The 16,919-nt window shown below is 38.0% G+C and overlaps 1 protein-coding gene across 1 annotated transcript in view; it reads right to left on the bottom strand.

Moving 5' to 3' along the window:
* The window catches only part of LOC138172767 (myotubularin-related protein 12-like), an 89,287-nt gene that overhangs the window by 13,306 nt on the left and 59,062 nt on the right, over positions 1-16,919 (bottom strand). The window contains exons 8-12 of the mRNA XM_069102614.1: positions 10,977-11,052; positions 10,029-10,135; positions 9,553-9,677; positions 7,947-8,025; positions 5,245-5,315 (exon numbers count right to left, since the gene is read on the bottom strand). Coding sequence (XP_068958715.1) covers positions 5,245-5,315; positions 7,947-8,025; positions 9,553-9,677; positions 10,029-10,135; positions 10,977-11,052 — 458 coding nt within the window. The remainder of the gene's footprint in view (positions 1-5,244; positions 5,316-7,946; positions 8,026-9,552; positions 9,678-10,028; positions 10,136-10,976; positions 11,053-16,919) is intronic.

Here is a 16,919-nt window from a genome sequence, read left to right as displayed (position 1 = left end):
TAATGAACAGTTCTACTTCCCCTTTAATCATGACCTGGTTCTTCTCTGGCAACACCATATCGCCTGCAACTGCAAGGCAGACGTACAAGGGCAGGAGAAGGACTAGCTTTACTTGCTGCTCTCACCTGTTGCTTCTAGACCACTTTTTCTCCTACCAACATCTCTCAAAAACCTTTTATTTTCTGAATCCCACATATCTGTGTGTATATCCCACTAGGCTACCCTCTTATGCAACTTCTTTAAAACCTTGAACCACTGTCTCTTAGAACTATACCGGGGCAGCCAGGTGGCTCAGCGAGTAAGAGCACCGGCTCCAGTGTCGGGATGACCTGGATCAAATCCGGGCTCAGATACTCAGCACCACACCCAGAAATAATAACTGGCCGTGTAACCTTGAGCAAGTTACTTAACCCTGATTGCTTTAAAAAAAAAAAAAAAGAACTATACCATTTCCAACTCTTAAAATTGAAATGCTATCTAAACCACAATCTCTTATCCCTCCAATTCTTATCCACATGAAAATTCCTCTGCCTGCCTCTATCCCAATCTTGGCTGTGTTGACTCAACCTCATTCTCTCAGTTCATTTCATTCATCATTTTTCCTTGTGTTCATGCCTAGTCTTGACCACACTGTCTCCCACTCTGTTTTCCTAAATCGGTTCCCTAGAATCCACTGTGCCTCTGATCTCTGGCCATTCCTGATCTGTGAATTTTCCATCCTTGAGTAACCTCAATCATGCAATTTTCTCCAGTCCCACTCCAAGAAAGTTCAGTGTCAATGGAGAAATTTACAACCAAGGTGACTTCGTACACTACAATGTGTTACACCCAATTTCAACTTGACCCTCAACGCTATATGAAGATTCTATCCTATCTTAATGGCTTTCCTCTCATTTCCTACAAAGACTACTCCAAACCTCTTTTCTCTTCTCCCTAATACACTTCCAGCAAAATGACCCAGGCTCCTACTGCTCCAAGAAGACAGGTCATTTGACATGATCTCCCCCTTGGTTCAACATATTCACTCTCTCCTCCTTTCATCTGGTCACACAAGAAGTACACTCAACTCTTTACTAAACTTAATCCTTTATCTGTATCACAGATCTCATCCTTTCTTTTAGGATTTCTAGAATCGTTCCACACTCTTAGGCATAGTCTCACTCACCCAGGGGTGTCCAACTAATGTTTAATAATTGGATCTCTAGCCCCACTCTCCAGCTGCCAAATGTGCACAAGACACACTTAATTTTAATCTGTATTTTTGCTGGTTTTCAAGGTTTAATTTTTTAACTCATAATGAAAATTTAATAGTATGAGCTGGCTCCAGCACACCTCTGCCCTCACAGCTAGCTCTTTCCTGTTTTCCTACAAACATGATCAAGTTATCCCAATACTAAAAAATAATGCCCTTTGATTCTTCTAGAAGCAGTCAGAAGATAGGGGGCTGGACTTGGAGTTGGGAAGACCTGAGCTCAAATTCTATCTCAGCAACTCATTAGCTATGTGACCCTGAGAAAGTCACTTAACCTTTCTCAGTTCAGTTTCTTCATCTGCAAAATGGGTATAAGTGCAGCTATTTCATAGGCTTATCGTGAGGGTTAAATGAGATAACATATGTAAAGTATTTTACATACCTTAAAGCACTATATATGTTAGCTACTCTCATCATCATTGCCATCGCCATCATCATCATCATCATCATCATCATCACGATGTCATCCTCTTTCTCTGTTTCCCTTTACTGCTAAGTTTCTTTAAAAAGTTGCCTATACTTCACATATATAGTCAATATCAAACCACCTGTCTTCTTAAGGAGGAGTTAGGGATGGGAGTGAGAAAGAGAATTTGGAGCTCAAAATTTAAAAAAAAAATGAATGCTAAAAAATCCTTGCATACAATTGGAAAATATCTAACAAAATGAATGAAAAAAGTTGTTAATACCATCTTATTCCATTTGGCTCAGACAGTTGCTCCCTTACTCTATTTTCACTTCAGTATCATGAGATGTGGTTTCCATCTCCATCACTCTACTGAAATTGCTATTTAATAACCAAATGCAATGGCCTCTTTTCAAACTTCCTCCATCTTGACTTTTCCATAGTTTTTACATATCTGAGTGCCCCTCTCCTGGCTTCAGAAATGCCACATTCTCAGTTCTTTCCCTACCTTCCATTACTTCTGTCTCCTTGTCTTCTTCATGACCCCCTAAAGTGGGTGGGTGTTCCTTAAAGGCATGTTCTTGGTAGCATTCTCTTCCTAAGCATTTGAAGTCCCTCATATGGCTTCAAGCACTGCCTCTATGCAGAGGACTTTCAAAATTCATTCATCATCTCTCCTAACCTCAAAGCTCACAAGTTCCACTTTTCAGGACTCTACGCCCAGACGTCTAACCAGCACCCCAACACTCACCTGTCCACAACGGGGCTCCTTTGACTCCCTAAATCTTGCACCTCTTGACATTTCTGTCTGGTTCTGCCATTCACCCAGTCCTCTGGGGTGGCAATGTTGGGATTATCTTAAACTCTACCTTTTCCCAAACTTTTCGAATCCAAATAATTAGAGATGGAATTGTTCTCTTTTGTTCTCCTTCTATCTGTTCTCACAAGCATCAAAACCAACTACAGACCCTCAATTCAAGTGAAGGATGGGATGTATTGTCCCTACTCCAGACACAACTTGTGACCCCGCATAATTAATTTACCCTTTATCAGTCCTCAGTATCCTGATACATAAAATAAGAATAATATTTATCATAGTACCTTTTCCACAGGATTTTTGTGAATATCAAGATCAAATGAGATAAGGTATTTAAATTGCTTTGTAAACCTTAAGGTAATACATCAACATTACCTATTACTATCATTATGGTTATTGAAATACAAGTCTTCCTGTTCCAAGTCTCCTCTAACCAATCATCTTCCTACGTCTACCTCAGGTCATGTCACGACTTCACTCAAAAGTCTTCAGTGGCTCCTTGATGTCCCTCAAATAAAGGCTGAGGTCCTTTACTTGGTATTCAAGACTGTCCAAAGTCTAGCACCACTCTACTCTTCTAGCTGTATCTCATTTCTAGTTTCTAGACACTACAGTCAAACAGGTACACTCTCCATCTCCTAACCCTGCCACACTTCCATCCAACCTTTCTTGCTCAAGTTGTTTCCTATGCCTGGAATACTTTTCTCTGTCCCTCTCTGCCTGATGAACTGGCTTTGAAGGATGAGTAGAAATTCAAGTGGAGCTTTCCTTGGCTTCCCTTACACTTCTGTTTTCACATACTTTTGTTTTTCAAGCCTCTAATGCATGTTTTTCACAATATTGCATCAAAGAGTTGTCTTATCTTCCCATTAAACATTACACCCTATGAAAGCATGGACAGTCAATGTTCCCTAGCACCCACCACAGTGTTCTGTACAAAATAAGAGCTAATTAAATCTCTATTATCAAATGAATGTTCTAAATACTGCATTGTCCGATTATGTATCTGTTTAATATATATGACATAGAACAAAATAAAGATAAACATTGTTGAGAAAGAAGAGTTAAAAAGTAATGCCAAGATTTCCATATCAGGAGGCTGGGTAAATGATAGTACTATGGGAAGAAAGTGATGAATTAAAAAAAAAAAGCGTGTCTTTTAGACTTTTAAGCTCTTAGAAAGCAGGAACTGTGTCAATTGTATTGTTTGCTCTGTACAGCAACAATGAATGGAATGTAAAAACAGTTTAAAAAATGTTTAAGAAGATAATTGTGGTATTATTTCTGCAGCTAACAAACTCAAGGTAAGGTACCCAAGACAACAGACATTTTTATTCTGAAGGTAATTACATCTGATCCAAATTATCACATTAAGATTTGAGTCACACCTCTTATCTCTTTTTCCCTTCAGTACAAAAATAAAAACAAAAGAACTGGTAGATATTATAGGTAAGAGGGTTTTGTTTTTGTCTTTCATATTCTAGCAGTGGTCAAACAAGTTATATTTTTGCAAGTTTGTGGAAGTCCAGACAGCAAGGCTAAAATTTCTACTCCACTACTTAGCCTAAGCTAATATTTCTTTTAGGTAATATAAAGAAAAGGGAATAGAAGCTAAGATTTCAGTTCAAACAATGATATCTATTCAAGTGAACCCTTCCACCAGTGACTTAACATTCTACATTCATTACAGAGTGAATTAAAACTTCTCACAGAACTCATCAAGTCTAGCCTGAGGTACTTTTGATTTTTAAAATCACTTTATACATGTAAAATCTCTATCCTACTTTAGGTATGTAGAGCTGTTTTCAGTAAGGTGTTCTGTTTTTCCCATTAATTTGTAAAGTCCCAGAAGGCTGAGACCACAAAGATTCCTATTGAGGCTGGATACAGCTCTCTGAACATAGCAGAAAATAATGATGGCATCTGAGATTTAAAGATAGATCCTTTTTGAAATATGTTAAAGGTAGAATTTTTAGTTTGCCTTTAGAAATATAGATTTAAAATGTTTATAAAATGCCCCACTGGACTGCTGGCTTCTCGAGAGCAGGAACTATTTGCTTTTCTCCTCACTGGCTAGTGCCTGGAACAGAGAAAGCACTAAAATGCTTGCTGACTGAGTAGACAAAACCATAAAAGCTTTGTTAATTTTAGAGAATGAGTTAAGGAACTTCAGTTCTTGGTTATATGAAACACTTTGTTAAGGTGTTAGCTCATATACCCAACTACATTAAAAACATTTAGTTGTGTGTCAGGGATTATTGTAAATTTTGCTTTTAGAGATGAACCCTCTTCCCTCATGTTTGCTTTTATTCTGTTTGAATTTCCAAGTCCCTATCCTCAAATATGGTATCTTCAGTCCACTAAGGCAAAGAAAATCAGCTATCTTCAGAAGCTGTTAGAGCTTACAAAGCTCTATGTTTGGGGCTCTACAACTGTACAGAGAATGACTTTATTAACACATCTATAGATTTTTCATTTCAACAAAGCTGAAGTACCTCTAGGAAAGTCAAGGATGTTAATAACTTCAAGTTTTGGTATATGGTTGAACAAAGAAAATATACCCCCTAAAATTTCAAATATTCTTTCTTAGGCTCAGAATAAGTTTGTTGCCAAGGGGTGAGGAGTAAGATTTTATTTTCAAAGAGCCACATCAAAATTGTAGGCAGAAAATTTAGGGCTCCAAGAAAATAGGTAAGAAAATCATGAACTCTCCACAACTGTCACATAAAGTGAGAAGGGAATGCTTTTTTTCTTCAAACAGCATCTTACCTATGAGAAGAACATTTGCGTTTTGTACTTCCAGATACTCAATAACTTCTATTGCTTTTTTCAGACAGCGTCTAAAAAGGGAGATAAGAATGCTTATGTGTGGTACTTTCAACAAATGTGCAGCAGATAGTTTATAAAGGGCCTACGATGAATGTGGGCACTAGAGACCATGCCAGGCACTAGGAATATGAAGACATAAATGACACAGTCTCTTCTCAAGGAACCTCATTCTCCTGGAGGGACAGAACACAGATAATATTTATACGGGGTAGGGAGAGAAAGAGACAAGGGAGGTAACAAAAAGGGCTCTAGGAATATCTGGGGAGGAAGAAAACGCCAATCAAAGCATGGGGGCGGGGAGACGGGAAGGGCAGGAGAAGGAAAGGGAAGGCTTTAAGCTTAGGCATGGCCTGAGCTGCTTTTCAGATTCTTAGATAAACATATCAGTATTTTAGAGAAGAAAAGACCCAATAAGATAGTCAAATGATAAGGAGAAGAGAGCAAGATTTAGAGGGAGCACAAAGCTCCACCACATCCTAAATATTTAATAAATATTTGTTGAATTTAATGTCAAATCCACCTATTAGAATATTCTTCAACACTTAAAAAGATAAATGATGATTTTATAGTCATGGGTATTCCCTTCATTCATATAGAGTACAACTCCTACAACCTGTTTAGACAGAAGCCATAGTGAGTTAGCTGGGTATGGCGCAAGGTCATTACCCAATAGCCAACCTTCCAGTGAGGAACCTCTCTGAATTCAGCTAAGATAATCCTAGGAAGACAAAGAGTCCAGCTATGGAATTGCATTTAGCTGATACAGTTTCTGAGATCAAAGGGATGCCTTTATTCTACAATGTGGCTTTAATATAGGACTTCAGTGAAGAATGAGAGTCTTAACATTTTCAAAAAGTCCATGAAGTTGAAAAATTCCTATAAGGATTTTCTTAGAGGTATTTCTGAACTAGGTATTTATACAAAATAAAGAACTTATTCCTGGGAAAATAAGACAATTTAACATTTCTCATAGCTTAACTAACCTCAAGAGCTTAATGTGTATTTATGTTTTTCCCTGAGGTGACTGACTGTGTGACAGTGTATGGAAACAGTAGATGGTCCCTTCCACATTGTATATTCATGTGAAGACTTTTTTTATTTGAATCTATAGCTTCTATTAATACTACAATTTCTTTACTCCAAAATCTGAGGGCATTTTTAGTTTTTAGAACACTTGATTATGTGTGAAACAACATGGTGAGAACTTTGAATTTTTATGAGCATAGGAGGGAGACTACTATTTTGGGATGGAAGAACCCTTCTCTCCTCAGACAAACTCTTGGAGGTATCATTCCATTGGGACTTTTGTGTGACATATTCTCTATTGATTTGCAATAGGCTATGGCTATATTAAAAACAGACTGAAGTGGAGACAAAGGAGGTATCCATCAATTGTGGAATGGCCAAATGAACTGTGGCACATGAATATGAAACAATATTGCTGTGTCAAAAGAAATGAACAATATGAGAAACTGAGAGAAGCACAGGAAACCCTATATGAACTGATAAAAGCAAAACAGTCGTGAGAATAGAAATAACTACAATAATGTAATTTTTGAAAAAAAAATGCAACTAAACTCTGGCTAACTCTGTCTAATGACCAGTTTTAGTCCCATATAGCAAGAGATGTCCTTCCCAGAAGAGTCCTTCCTTTTCAGTAAAGAGGTGGGGGATGCTGCAGATGTGGAATACTTCTTATATACTGTCAGATTTGGTTATGTTTAAGTTGGTCTTAAGTAATTTTTCTGTTACAAAGGGAGGTTCAACAGGGGTAAAAGTGTGTGTGGATGTGTGGCAAGTGTCAATGTTATATAAGGAAATGACTGATTCAAAAACAAAAGGCATAAATAAAACTTTAAAAAACCCACAAAGAACCTTCAGTGACTCCTATCCTTTTTTTTTTTTTTATTTAACTTAAGCACCAAACAAAATGAACATTTCTATATAAGACAGAGCAGAATACAGAGGACGAAATGTGAAGCTACAAATCTCCATCATGTACAGTTTGCTAATAAATTCAACATAGAACTTTCAAAGCTAGCCTGCTTGTCTATGATTTCTTCTGGCCCTTTTAATATTTTATTCTGTCCATTAAAAAAATACTTCAATGACTCCTTTTTCCTTTTTTTTTGGCTCTTTCTTGGCTTTCTCTTCCATAACCCATCTATCCCTCTCCACCTTAAAAGAAGAAATACAAAACTCTTGGAACAATTCTATGGAGTCACACCAAATAAATCCCCATGATGGCCATTTCTGAAAATTAATGACTTCATTCTGTATCTTGAGATCACCTCCTCATTATTACGAGGAGGACTCCTCATTTCTTAAGGGATTAAAAAAAAGGCTAGGGCTATTAAGAAAATGGGGGAAATGACTTCCTTTATCTAACAGTCCTCATCTGTTTTGGGCATCTAGTTTTGGTCTTTAGAGAATAAAAAAAGTTCCTTGAGGGTAGGGAATATATCTGTGAATTCTGTATATTTCCAGTATAGACACAAGTATTGAGTAATAAAATTTCATTAATAACAACATCAAATATTAAAATGTTAAAAAGTCCCTGAATAAAATTCATGTGCTTGAAGAAAGTTCAATTGTTACAGATCTAGAAGATTCAAAACCATGACTGAAAGTAATCTAAATACCTGATGATGTCCAGCCAGTTGCTACTTTCCAATAATGAAAACCATTTCACGTCTGTGTCCCAAAATTCAGAACTGTTATCTGCAATGGTAGAAAAAAAAGTTATATCAACAATAAGTAAGACTTAAGAAATCAGTGTTACTTAACAGCCTTATTTGGGAGTAAGAAAAGATAACATATGCAGGATTCTGTTGGGATATAGACCTAGTAGTGGTATTGCTGGATCAAAGGGTATGCATAGTTTGACTGCCTTTCAGGAATAGTTCCAAATTGCTCTCCAGGTTGGAGGTGTTCACAACACCAGCTGTGTATCAAGGTCCCAATTTTTCCACATCCTCTCCAACATTTATCATTTTCTTTTTCTGTCATATTAAGCCACTCTGATAGGTGCAAGGTACAAATCTGCATTTCTCTAATTAACAGTGATTCAGAGCACTTTTCCATATAATTAGAGATAGTTTTGATTTCATCTGAAAACTTGCTGTTCATAACTTTTGAACATTTTATGAACTGGGAAATGACTTGTATTCTTATATGGCTCAGTTTTCTATATATTTGAGAAATGAGGCCTTTATCAGGGGCACTTGCTGTAAAAATTGTTTCCCAGCTTTCTGCTTTTCTTCAAATCTTACTTGTATTGGTTTTGTTTGTAATACACATATTTTTAAATATGTTTTATTGATATCTTCTGTCCTTATACCACAATTACTTCCCATCCCTCCTCCCTTCAGATTAAATCCACATGTGACAAAGAAAAGCAAAAGTAAGCAAAAAAATCCAATAAATTAACACATAGATTTAGATAGAGCAAATGTGTGCCTGTTCATGCCAAATAAAGGCAAAAATAACCAATGAAAAACTCCATTCCCACTGAAGCTCACCTGGATCATCTAGGAAGTAAGCCTAGCTGGCTCGGCCCACAGTATGTTTCTTTGTCAGGGAGAATCAATCAGTTAATCAACAATTATTAAATGCCTACTATGTGCCAGAGCACTGCTAAGCCCTGGAGATACAAAAAATGGAAAAAGACAGTCTCTTCCCTCAAGAAGTTTACAATCTAATTGGGAGACAACATGTATTCATCATTGATTATGGTACAGAACATCTCATTACTGTATCACAACTTATTCAGGATCAGGGAATCTTTCAAAAGTGGGGTGTCAAGATGTCTATCATACTTTTCTGATGACCTCCCTCGCCAACCTAACCAAAGGTAGTAGCAACCATGTGACTTTTATTGAGGGATTTAAAATAATATTTCATTATTTAATATTTGATATTTTTATTGATTAAATTTTATTATTTAATGCCTGGGTCTATAATGGGAATATAAAGAATTGAGACATATTCCCTATCCCTAAGAAACTTTTTTACTCTATAAAGACCAAAAATAGACCCTCAAAACTGAAGTGGAAGAATCTGAGACTAAAATACAGTAAGTCAACAGGAGGCCTAAATCAGAGAACTCTCTTCTACACATTTGTCAATCCTGATGGCAAGAAGCAGTTAATGCTACCACAGAGTAAGGAAAAAGTACCATCCATCATGTGACCCATTTAGAATTTCTTTCCCCATTTGAAGAAATTATTTTAGTTGTGTACTTCTCACCTATTAGGAAGAGCTGTTTAAATTTAGAGTATGAAGTCTGGATTTCCTGTAGCGATATGAAGGTATTTGACAGTTCTTCAGTTTTTAAATTTTCATAAGGTGGCTTGTGGATGGTCTTGTAAATTCTAGATATCAAAAAATATCAAGAGATTAGAAGAGGAAACATGAATCAAAGTAATCTATAAGTATTTAAAGCTCAAAGTCCCTTTAGTAAGAGGATATCAGCAGGTTGGCAAAAATGAATATATCTGAAGACTAATAATAACAAGCATAAGCACTCAAAAAAAATTAGTTCCATAAACATGAAACAAGGTAATTTACAGTAAAAGGACATCAGCCAATTGGAGGAAATCAATGTTTTATCAGGTATTAGTATTTATGTTTCTGAAGACTACTATGACTAAGCATATGCATTTTTATTTTTAAAGAAGTCACTTAGAAGGAAAAAAAAGAATATAAATGCAAAAATTACTGACCCATCCAAGAAGGCTTTTTGTATTTGTAAAATGGAGTCATCCTGTTCTTTGGGGAAAGCTGACATTTTCAGAAGGGCACAACCATTATGGCAAGACCAACACCAAATCTAGAGAAAGAAAAAGAATATTCTACCAAGGATCACATACACAACTACCCATCAGACCAGCCAGACATTCAAACTCACATAGGGGATACTGCTGTAATTTCAATGAGACAAAGATGCTTTTTCAGTGGACCAGCAAGTTCCCTATAGCATAGAATTTATTCATATTCTTTTCTCAATAACTCCCCAAAGGCAGGAGAAATTTGAAAATTAGGAGTGGTTTCTGGAGTCTTGCCTTCTTTTATCATTAAATATACTTCCTGCGTGATAAGGATTTGGAATGCAAGAAAAAAAAAGCTCTGCATGCCACTCTCTTATGAAAAATATACTACTGACTCTCCAGGGATTCCCCTACACTTACAGAAATCATTTCAGAAGACCAAAAATTATTCTGTCTTTAAACAAGACTAAATATTTGGTGGAGGTAGATGTTAGGAACATTAGATCGGCATCTTTTCTGCAATTATAGTTTTTCAAAGTTACTCTGAACCCTCAGAGGTTAAGTTACTTGCCCAGGGTCACACAATCAGTATTGCATCAGAGATAACTTTCTTAAGAAGTTTTTGCAGTAAAACTGGGGTAAAGTTTTGTGAAGAAAGTCTCAGGCCAGGCTGTATCAGCCTCCTTTTTTAGAAGCATTAGCTTCTACTACCTCTGGGGAATCCCCAAGATATTTCCAGATCTCTGTTGGAATGAGGACAAACTACTAAGTATTAGAGATATAAACCTAGAGCTTTAAATAAGTTAATTTTTCTGCAAGTGACAAATAAAAAAAATACATATTTAAAGGCAAATGATAGGAGCATTCGGCTTTCAGGGTATTTAGGTTTCTACAGTTACTTACAGGTATACCTCGTCCTTGAAAACATGAGATATCCTCTTCAGGAAGAGAAACAGGAATAACAAAGAAGGCTGGCAGTCTGTAGGGAAAAAAGAAATCATTCTACCACCAAAGACTGGTGTTAATTAAATCAGAAAGCTGAGATTCTAAAACAAAGAAATTCAGGCACAGCTCAGGACGAAGGACAGTATTTCCATGATTAATGACAAGTACCTCCCATATTCTCTCTCTCTCTCTCTCTCAGTAGAGAGAGAGCACTCACTCAACAGGAAGTCACAAGATGAGGACTCTAACCCCACGGGTGCCAAAAACTAGCTGCACAATCTCAAAAACTTCTCTACTTCTTTGGCCCTGTTTCTTCACCTGTAAAATGAGAGTGGAAGGGTTTTCTGATGTTCCTTTCAATTCCAAAATCCTATGATATTAAGGAATGGAAGAAGGCCTGGATTTCAGAGGAGGAGGAGACTCTTAGGTAAGGAAGCTTTCCTCTGTCAATGCTGTGATTAGTATTCAAAACCTGGCCCCCTCCTACCATTCTAGTCTTCTACTTTACCCCCTAACAAGTACGCTTCCATTCCGTGATGCTGGTCTCCTAGCTGTTCCACAAACAAGACACTCCACCTCTTGGCTCCTGGAATTTTTTCTAGCTGTCCCTCATGCCTCGAACATTCTCCCTCCTCAATTTGCCTCTCTGACATTCTTTAATCTCAAATACCTCTTTTTATAGGAAGCCTTCCTTTCCCAACCCCTCTTAAACCTAGTGCCTCTTCTCTGTTAATTATTTCCCATTTATCCTGTATATAGATTGCCTTTTACTATTTGTTTGCATGTTATCTCCCCCGTTATACTGTAAATTCCTCCAAGGGAGGGGCTGTCTTTGCTTCTTTTTGTGTCCTTGGCACTTAACATACAGACTGTGCATAGTAGGCATTTAATAAATGTTTTTTGATTGGTCAGCACATTCTCTTCAACTTAAGATCTTAGAGACTTGTCTAGAGCAGTGATCAGCAAACTATAGCCTGTGGGTCAAATGTGGCCTGCTTCCTGTTTTTGTACAATGTAGGAGCTAAGGTTTTTACATTTTTTAAACAAATTTTTGTAGCATTTTAAAACATAAAAACTACTTTTAGCTCACAGGTTTGTACAAAAACAGGAAGAAGGCCTACTTTGATCCTCAGATCAAAGTTGGATGACCCCTAGCCTGGAACACTGACAGGTTAAATGATTTGCCCAGGGTTACAAAAATGGCCACATTTGGCAACACACTCAATAGGTGGGGCGAATAAGGAGTTGAGTATAATGGCAAGGTTAGTAACATGGGAGAAGGGTGGTGCCTTTAACAGAAATAAGGAATTTAGGGTGAAGGGTGGGTTTGGAAGGAAAGAGAAGCTCTGTTTTGGACATGTTGAGTCTGAGATGTTCCGGGCCACCCTGCTTAAAATGCACCACTGGCAGCTGGTGCCAATGGATGATTTCAGGGCAGACAATGAGGCTAGACAAAGAGATACTGACTCAGAGGCATCCTTGACTCTTCCCTCTTCCTGACCTCCTTACGCAGTCAGGTGCCAAGCCTTGCGGATCTCTTGCTTCCACAGCCTGTTCTCTCAGCTCACAAGACCACTCTCCCTAGGACAATGGCTTCCCTAGCCCAAGTCTCTACCCTCCCCACTCCATCTTTCATACAGCTGCTGTGTTAAGAACTTCCAAAACACAGACCAGACGACATCACTCCCCTATTAAAAAACAAACAAACAAAACTCTGCTGAAGAGCCTTATTACATCTCAGATACAAAGCAAATTTCTCAGGCTGTTATTCGGAAATGTCCAATCTTGCCCACTTCCAGCTATTACACAGTGCCATAGAGTGCTGGGCCTGGAGTAAAGAAGACTCATTTCCCTGAGTTCAAATCTGGCCTCAAAAGCTTACACTACTGTGTCACCCTGGGCAAGTTACTTAACCCTATTTGCCTCCGTTTCCTCAACTGTAAAATGACTTGGAGAAGGAAATGGCAAACCACCGTAGTATCTTTGTCAAGAAAACCCCAAGTAGAGTCATAACGAATGGGACACGACTGAACAACAATCATCTTGCTCTAGATTACCTTCTAGATTGATGTCCTATCACTCTCTCTGACAAGCTTTCTGTTCCAGCCAAAGTGAGTTAATAGGTATTTCCTAAGCATAGCCCTCTACCTCCTGCCTCTGCCTTTGCCCAGGCTGCACTGGACTGCACGCCCTCCTGTCCCTCTGACTGAAGACTTACTAGCCTACCTCAGGGCTCATTTCAGGCATCGCCTCATCTGGGAAGGTTTCCCTAATAATCCAGTCCAGTGAAGAGTTCACCTTCAGACAGTACTTCATAATTTCTGCAAAGCACTTTGTGTCATCTCATTGATCCTACTAACAACCCTGTGAGGCAGGCACTGTTATTTCTACACTTTCAAAGATGAGGAAATTGGGGCTAACAGAGAATCAGTGATGGCTGATGAATCTAGTCTTCCAAACTGCCACATTAGGACTCCACTCATTACTGCCACACCACAGCTGTTAACATGCCCTTTCTCACTTTCAGTTATCCTGTATTTAGTGATATGTGTACATAAACACATGTTTTCTGTTACATTACAAAGACTTTAATTTTTGTTGCTGCATCCCCAGCACCTAACAAACTGTATCTTGAAGAGGGACGACATGAGTAATAGATTGAGGGCCAGTCTTGGAACCTAACAGACCTGGATTCAAGTCCCACTTCTGACACATACTGGCTGTGTGATCCTGGGCAAGCCATTTCACCTCTGAATGCTCTAAGCAACTCTCTAAGACTTTAAGTTGCCAAGAAGATGATGATCTGCATTGGTAGAAAGTGTTTCCTCACCAGGAAGTCCCTGAACCAATGGAACCAGAGATCTCTATACCTGTCCCTATACCAGAATTCAAAGACCTTCTAAGTAGCAGTATATCCCTTTTTCCCTACCAACTACTATATAGCAAATGTGTCAACTAGTCCCAAACACTAGATTTTCAGAAATATAGTTATATATATAGTTAATATTTTTATTATATAGTTAAATATAGTATAATATAGTTAAACGAGGCAGGCCTTTACTGGGCTAAATTTTAAAAATGTCTCACATTAAATGATTATTTATTAAATATCTACAAACTAAATGCTATACAGAAAGCCATGAAGTAGATTTAAATGGAACCAGGTATGAAGCCCAGTCCTAAGAAGCAACCCTGGTTCCCAACAAAGCAGCTCTTTGCTTCTCTCTCTTAAAAAGCCCCTTTCTTCAAGAGAAGAAACTAAAATTACCCAGTGGCATGAAGAAAAATGTAACCATGAGGCAAGTAGGGAGAATTCCATTCGGAGTGGAGAGTAGGCTCTTTGTTAAGTGCCAACATTTGCACTGTTCACTTACTGGCAAGCCCACTAAAGTTATCTCCAACAGAAATGTTTCAAAATTTCCCTTCAAGCTTCTACCTGAGGTTAGAAAAGTCAGAAAAAATCTGGCAGCTAGAGAAATAAACCAGGATATTCTCAAAAAATTACCCAAAACCCATAGTGTTTTCATTTCAGGGACTCCAAATTTATAAGTATACACTAAGGTGTTACTGGTACGAATTTTGGATGATTTTGTTCCAGGAGCTTCCCAGGAGGGCATAAGGACCTGACATGCCCTTTTCTTGTCCTGGATGGGAATCTGCCAGAAAATAGAAGTTATGGAACTCTAGGTGGCTGAATTTGTAACTATAAGTAAATATATCATTTTTTAGTCAATGAAAGAAATTCTCCTTAGGGTGTTACCTACTTTGGGAAAGAGCTATAAGGTATAATTTGTCAAGCTGTAACAACCATGGGTTGTTGGGGGATAAAATGAGATCATATCTGTAGAACACTTTGCAAACATTAAAATGCCACTTTAAATGTTAGCTGTTATGAGCTGATTGATGCACACAGGAACATGAACACCATCGCTCACTCACATCTGCGACCTCCCTGACCCAGTGACTGTCTTTGACATGATTATCTAAGGATAATTTGTGACAAAGTGCAACATCTTAACAGGTGAATAACTCACTATTAATCCCTTCTATTTATCTAATAATCTATGGACTTATCTAACATTCTCTGAATGTGAAGCAGAAGGTTCTTGCAGCAGCTATCAAACTGGGAATGCCTTCAGAAGATTCTAATACAGGACAGATGTGCTTTAGGAATAATAATAACAGTAGCTAACATTTCTATAGCACTTTAAACTGTGAAAGTATATTATCTCATTTGATCCCTGCAACAACTCTATGAGGTAGTGCTATTATTGTGCCCATTTTATAGATGAGAAAATTGAGGCTCAGAGAGATAATAATACACTCAGAGGGCCATAAATGTTTAAGGCTAGGTTACCTAATTAATAAATGAGTACGCAATGTTTAAAAAGGGTAGTGGAAGGAAAACTGACGTAAGTATGATTTCTTTTAGGAGTCAAGCTATTTGGGCAATCTGTCTACCAGTGCTTCTTAAACTGTGGGTTGAAACCCCATCTGCGGTCATGATCCACAGTTTAAGAAGTGCTGAAGGGGTCTGGAGTGGAAAAAGTTTAAGAAGCCCTGGTCTAGAGAACAGAGAACTTGTCTGAGTCATTATGTAGTGGTTCTTAACTTTTTAATGAAATAGACCCCTCTGGCAGTGTGGTGAAAACTATGGACTCCTCAGAATAATGTCTTTAAATGCATAAAAAATATACAGGATTACAAAAGAAACCAACTATATTAATAAAAGCTGGTTCTTATAGAGTGCTTTAAAGTTTGCAAAGTGCTTTATAAATACATAATTTTTAGCCTCACAACGACCCTGGGAAGTGGATGCTATCCCCAGAGAGGTTAAGTGACTTGCCCAGAGTTAACAGTTAGTGTTTGAAACCTGATTTGCACTATGGAATTCCCAATTTCAAGTACAATGTTCTAACCAAAGGCACAGCCTCTTATCATAGAAATATTAGGAAAATCATAGACATAAATACCAAGGTAAAAATTCCTGCTATAGAGGAATCCTGGAAAAGGGCATGCTAAATTAGGCTTGCCATATCTATTCAAGAGACATGGGACCTAAGTCTTAAGCAATAATAATTTGATGACTTGACCATTTTTCTTTACTGCTTTTATTCTTGGTTCACTTCAACCGTTCCTTAAAGATTTGTCTGGCCAAATGAAGAACAAACATGAGGAAAATCCCCTTTTGTCAGCATTTACTTACTATATTAAGCCATATTCATTGTCAATTATTACAGATGCTATGTTTTCATGTGTGCTAGACTCGAGGATAAAGTTACTTTGAAAATTTTACCATCAAGCTACTCAACTGAAGAGGTTTGGAGCATGAAATTGGGATGAAAACAATGAGGCGTGTTAGGTTCAAACTCCACTGAATACATTTATGGCCTGCTCTAGAAAAGGTCATGGTTCAGGATGGCAGCTGACTACAAGACCTGACAGAATCTACTGTTTAACAGGTCTACTTGTTGGGAAAACCTCTTTGGGCAGGGGGAGACTATTTAACTGATCACAAAACACTATGAAAACATGGGGATTTCAGGAGACACTGACAGCAGAACCCGGAAGACTCTCTTTCAAATAAGCATCAAGAATTAAGTTTCTAATAGGTGTTGAGTTCCTAAAAAGCATAATTCCCACTCCAAGGTAAAAGAAGCTGGGGGCAGCCAGGTGGCTCAGCGAGTAAGAGCACTGGCTCCAGTGTCGGGATGACCTAGATCAAATCCGGGCTCAGATACTCAGCACCACACCCAGAAATAACTGGCCGTGTAACCTTGAGCAAGTTACTTAACCCCAATTGCTTAGGGGTGGCCAGGTGGCTCAGAGAGTGAGAGCACAGGCTCCAGTGTCAGGATGACCTGGATCAAATCCGGGCTCAGATACTCAGCACCACACCCA

Source organism: Petaurus breviceps, unplaced genomic scaffold (assembly GCF_028583685.1).
Source record: "Petaurus breviceps papuanus isolate PSGF00001 unplaced genomic scaffold, PetGlider_PUasm1.0 129, whole genome shotgun sequence".
Lineage (NCBI taxonomy): Eukaryota > Metazoa > Chordata > Mammalia > Diprotodontia > Petauridae > Petaurus > Petaurus breviceps.
Note: the sequence above shows the minus strand (reverse complement) of the source record. Positions and strands in the feature narration are given on the sequence as shown.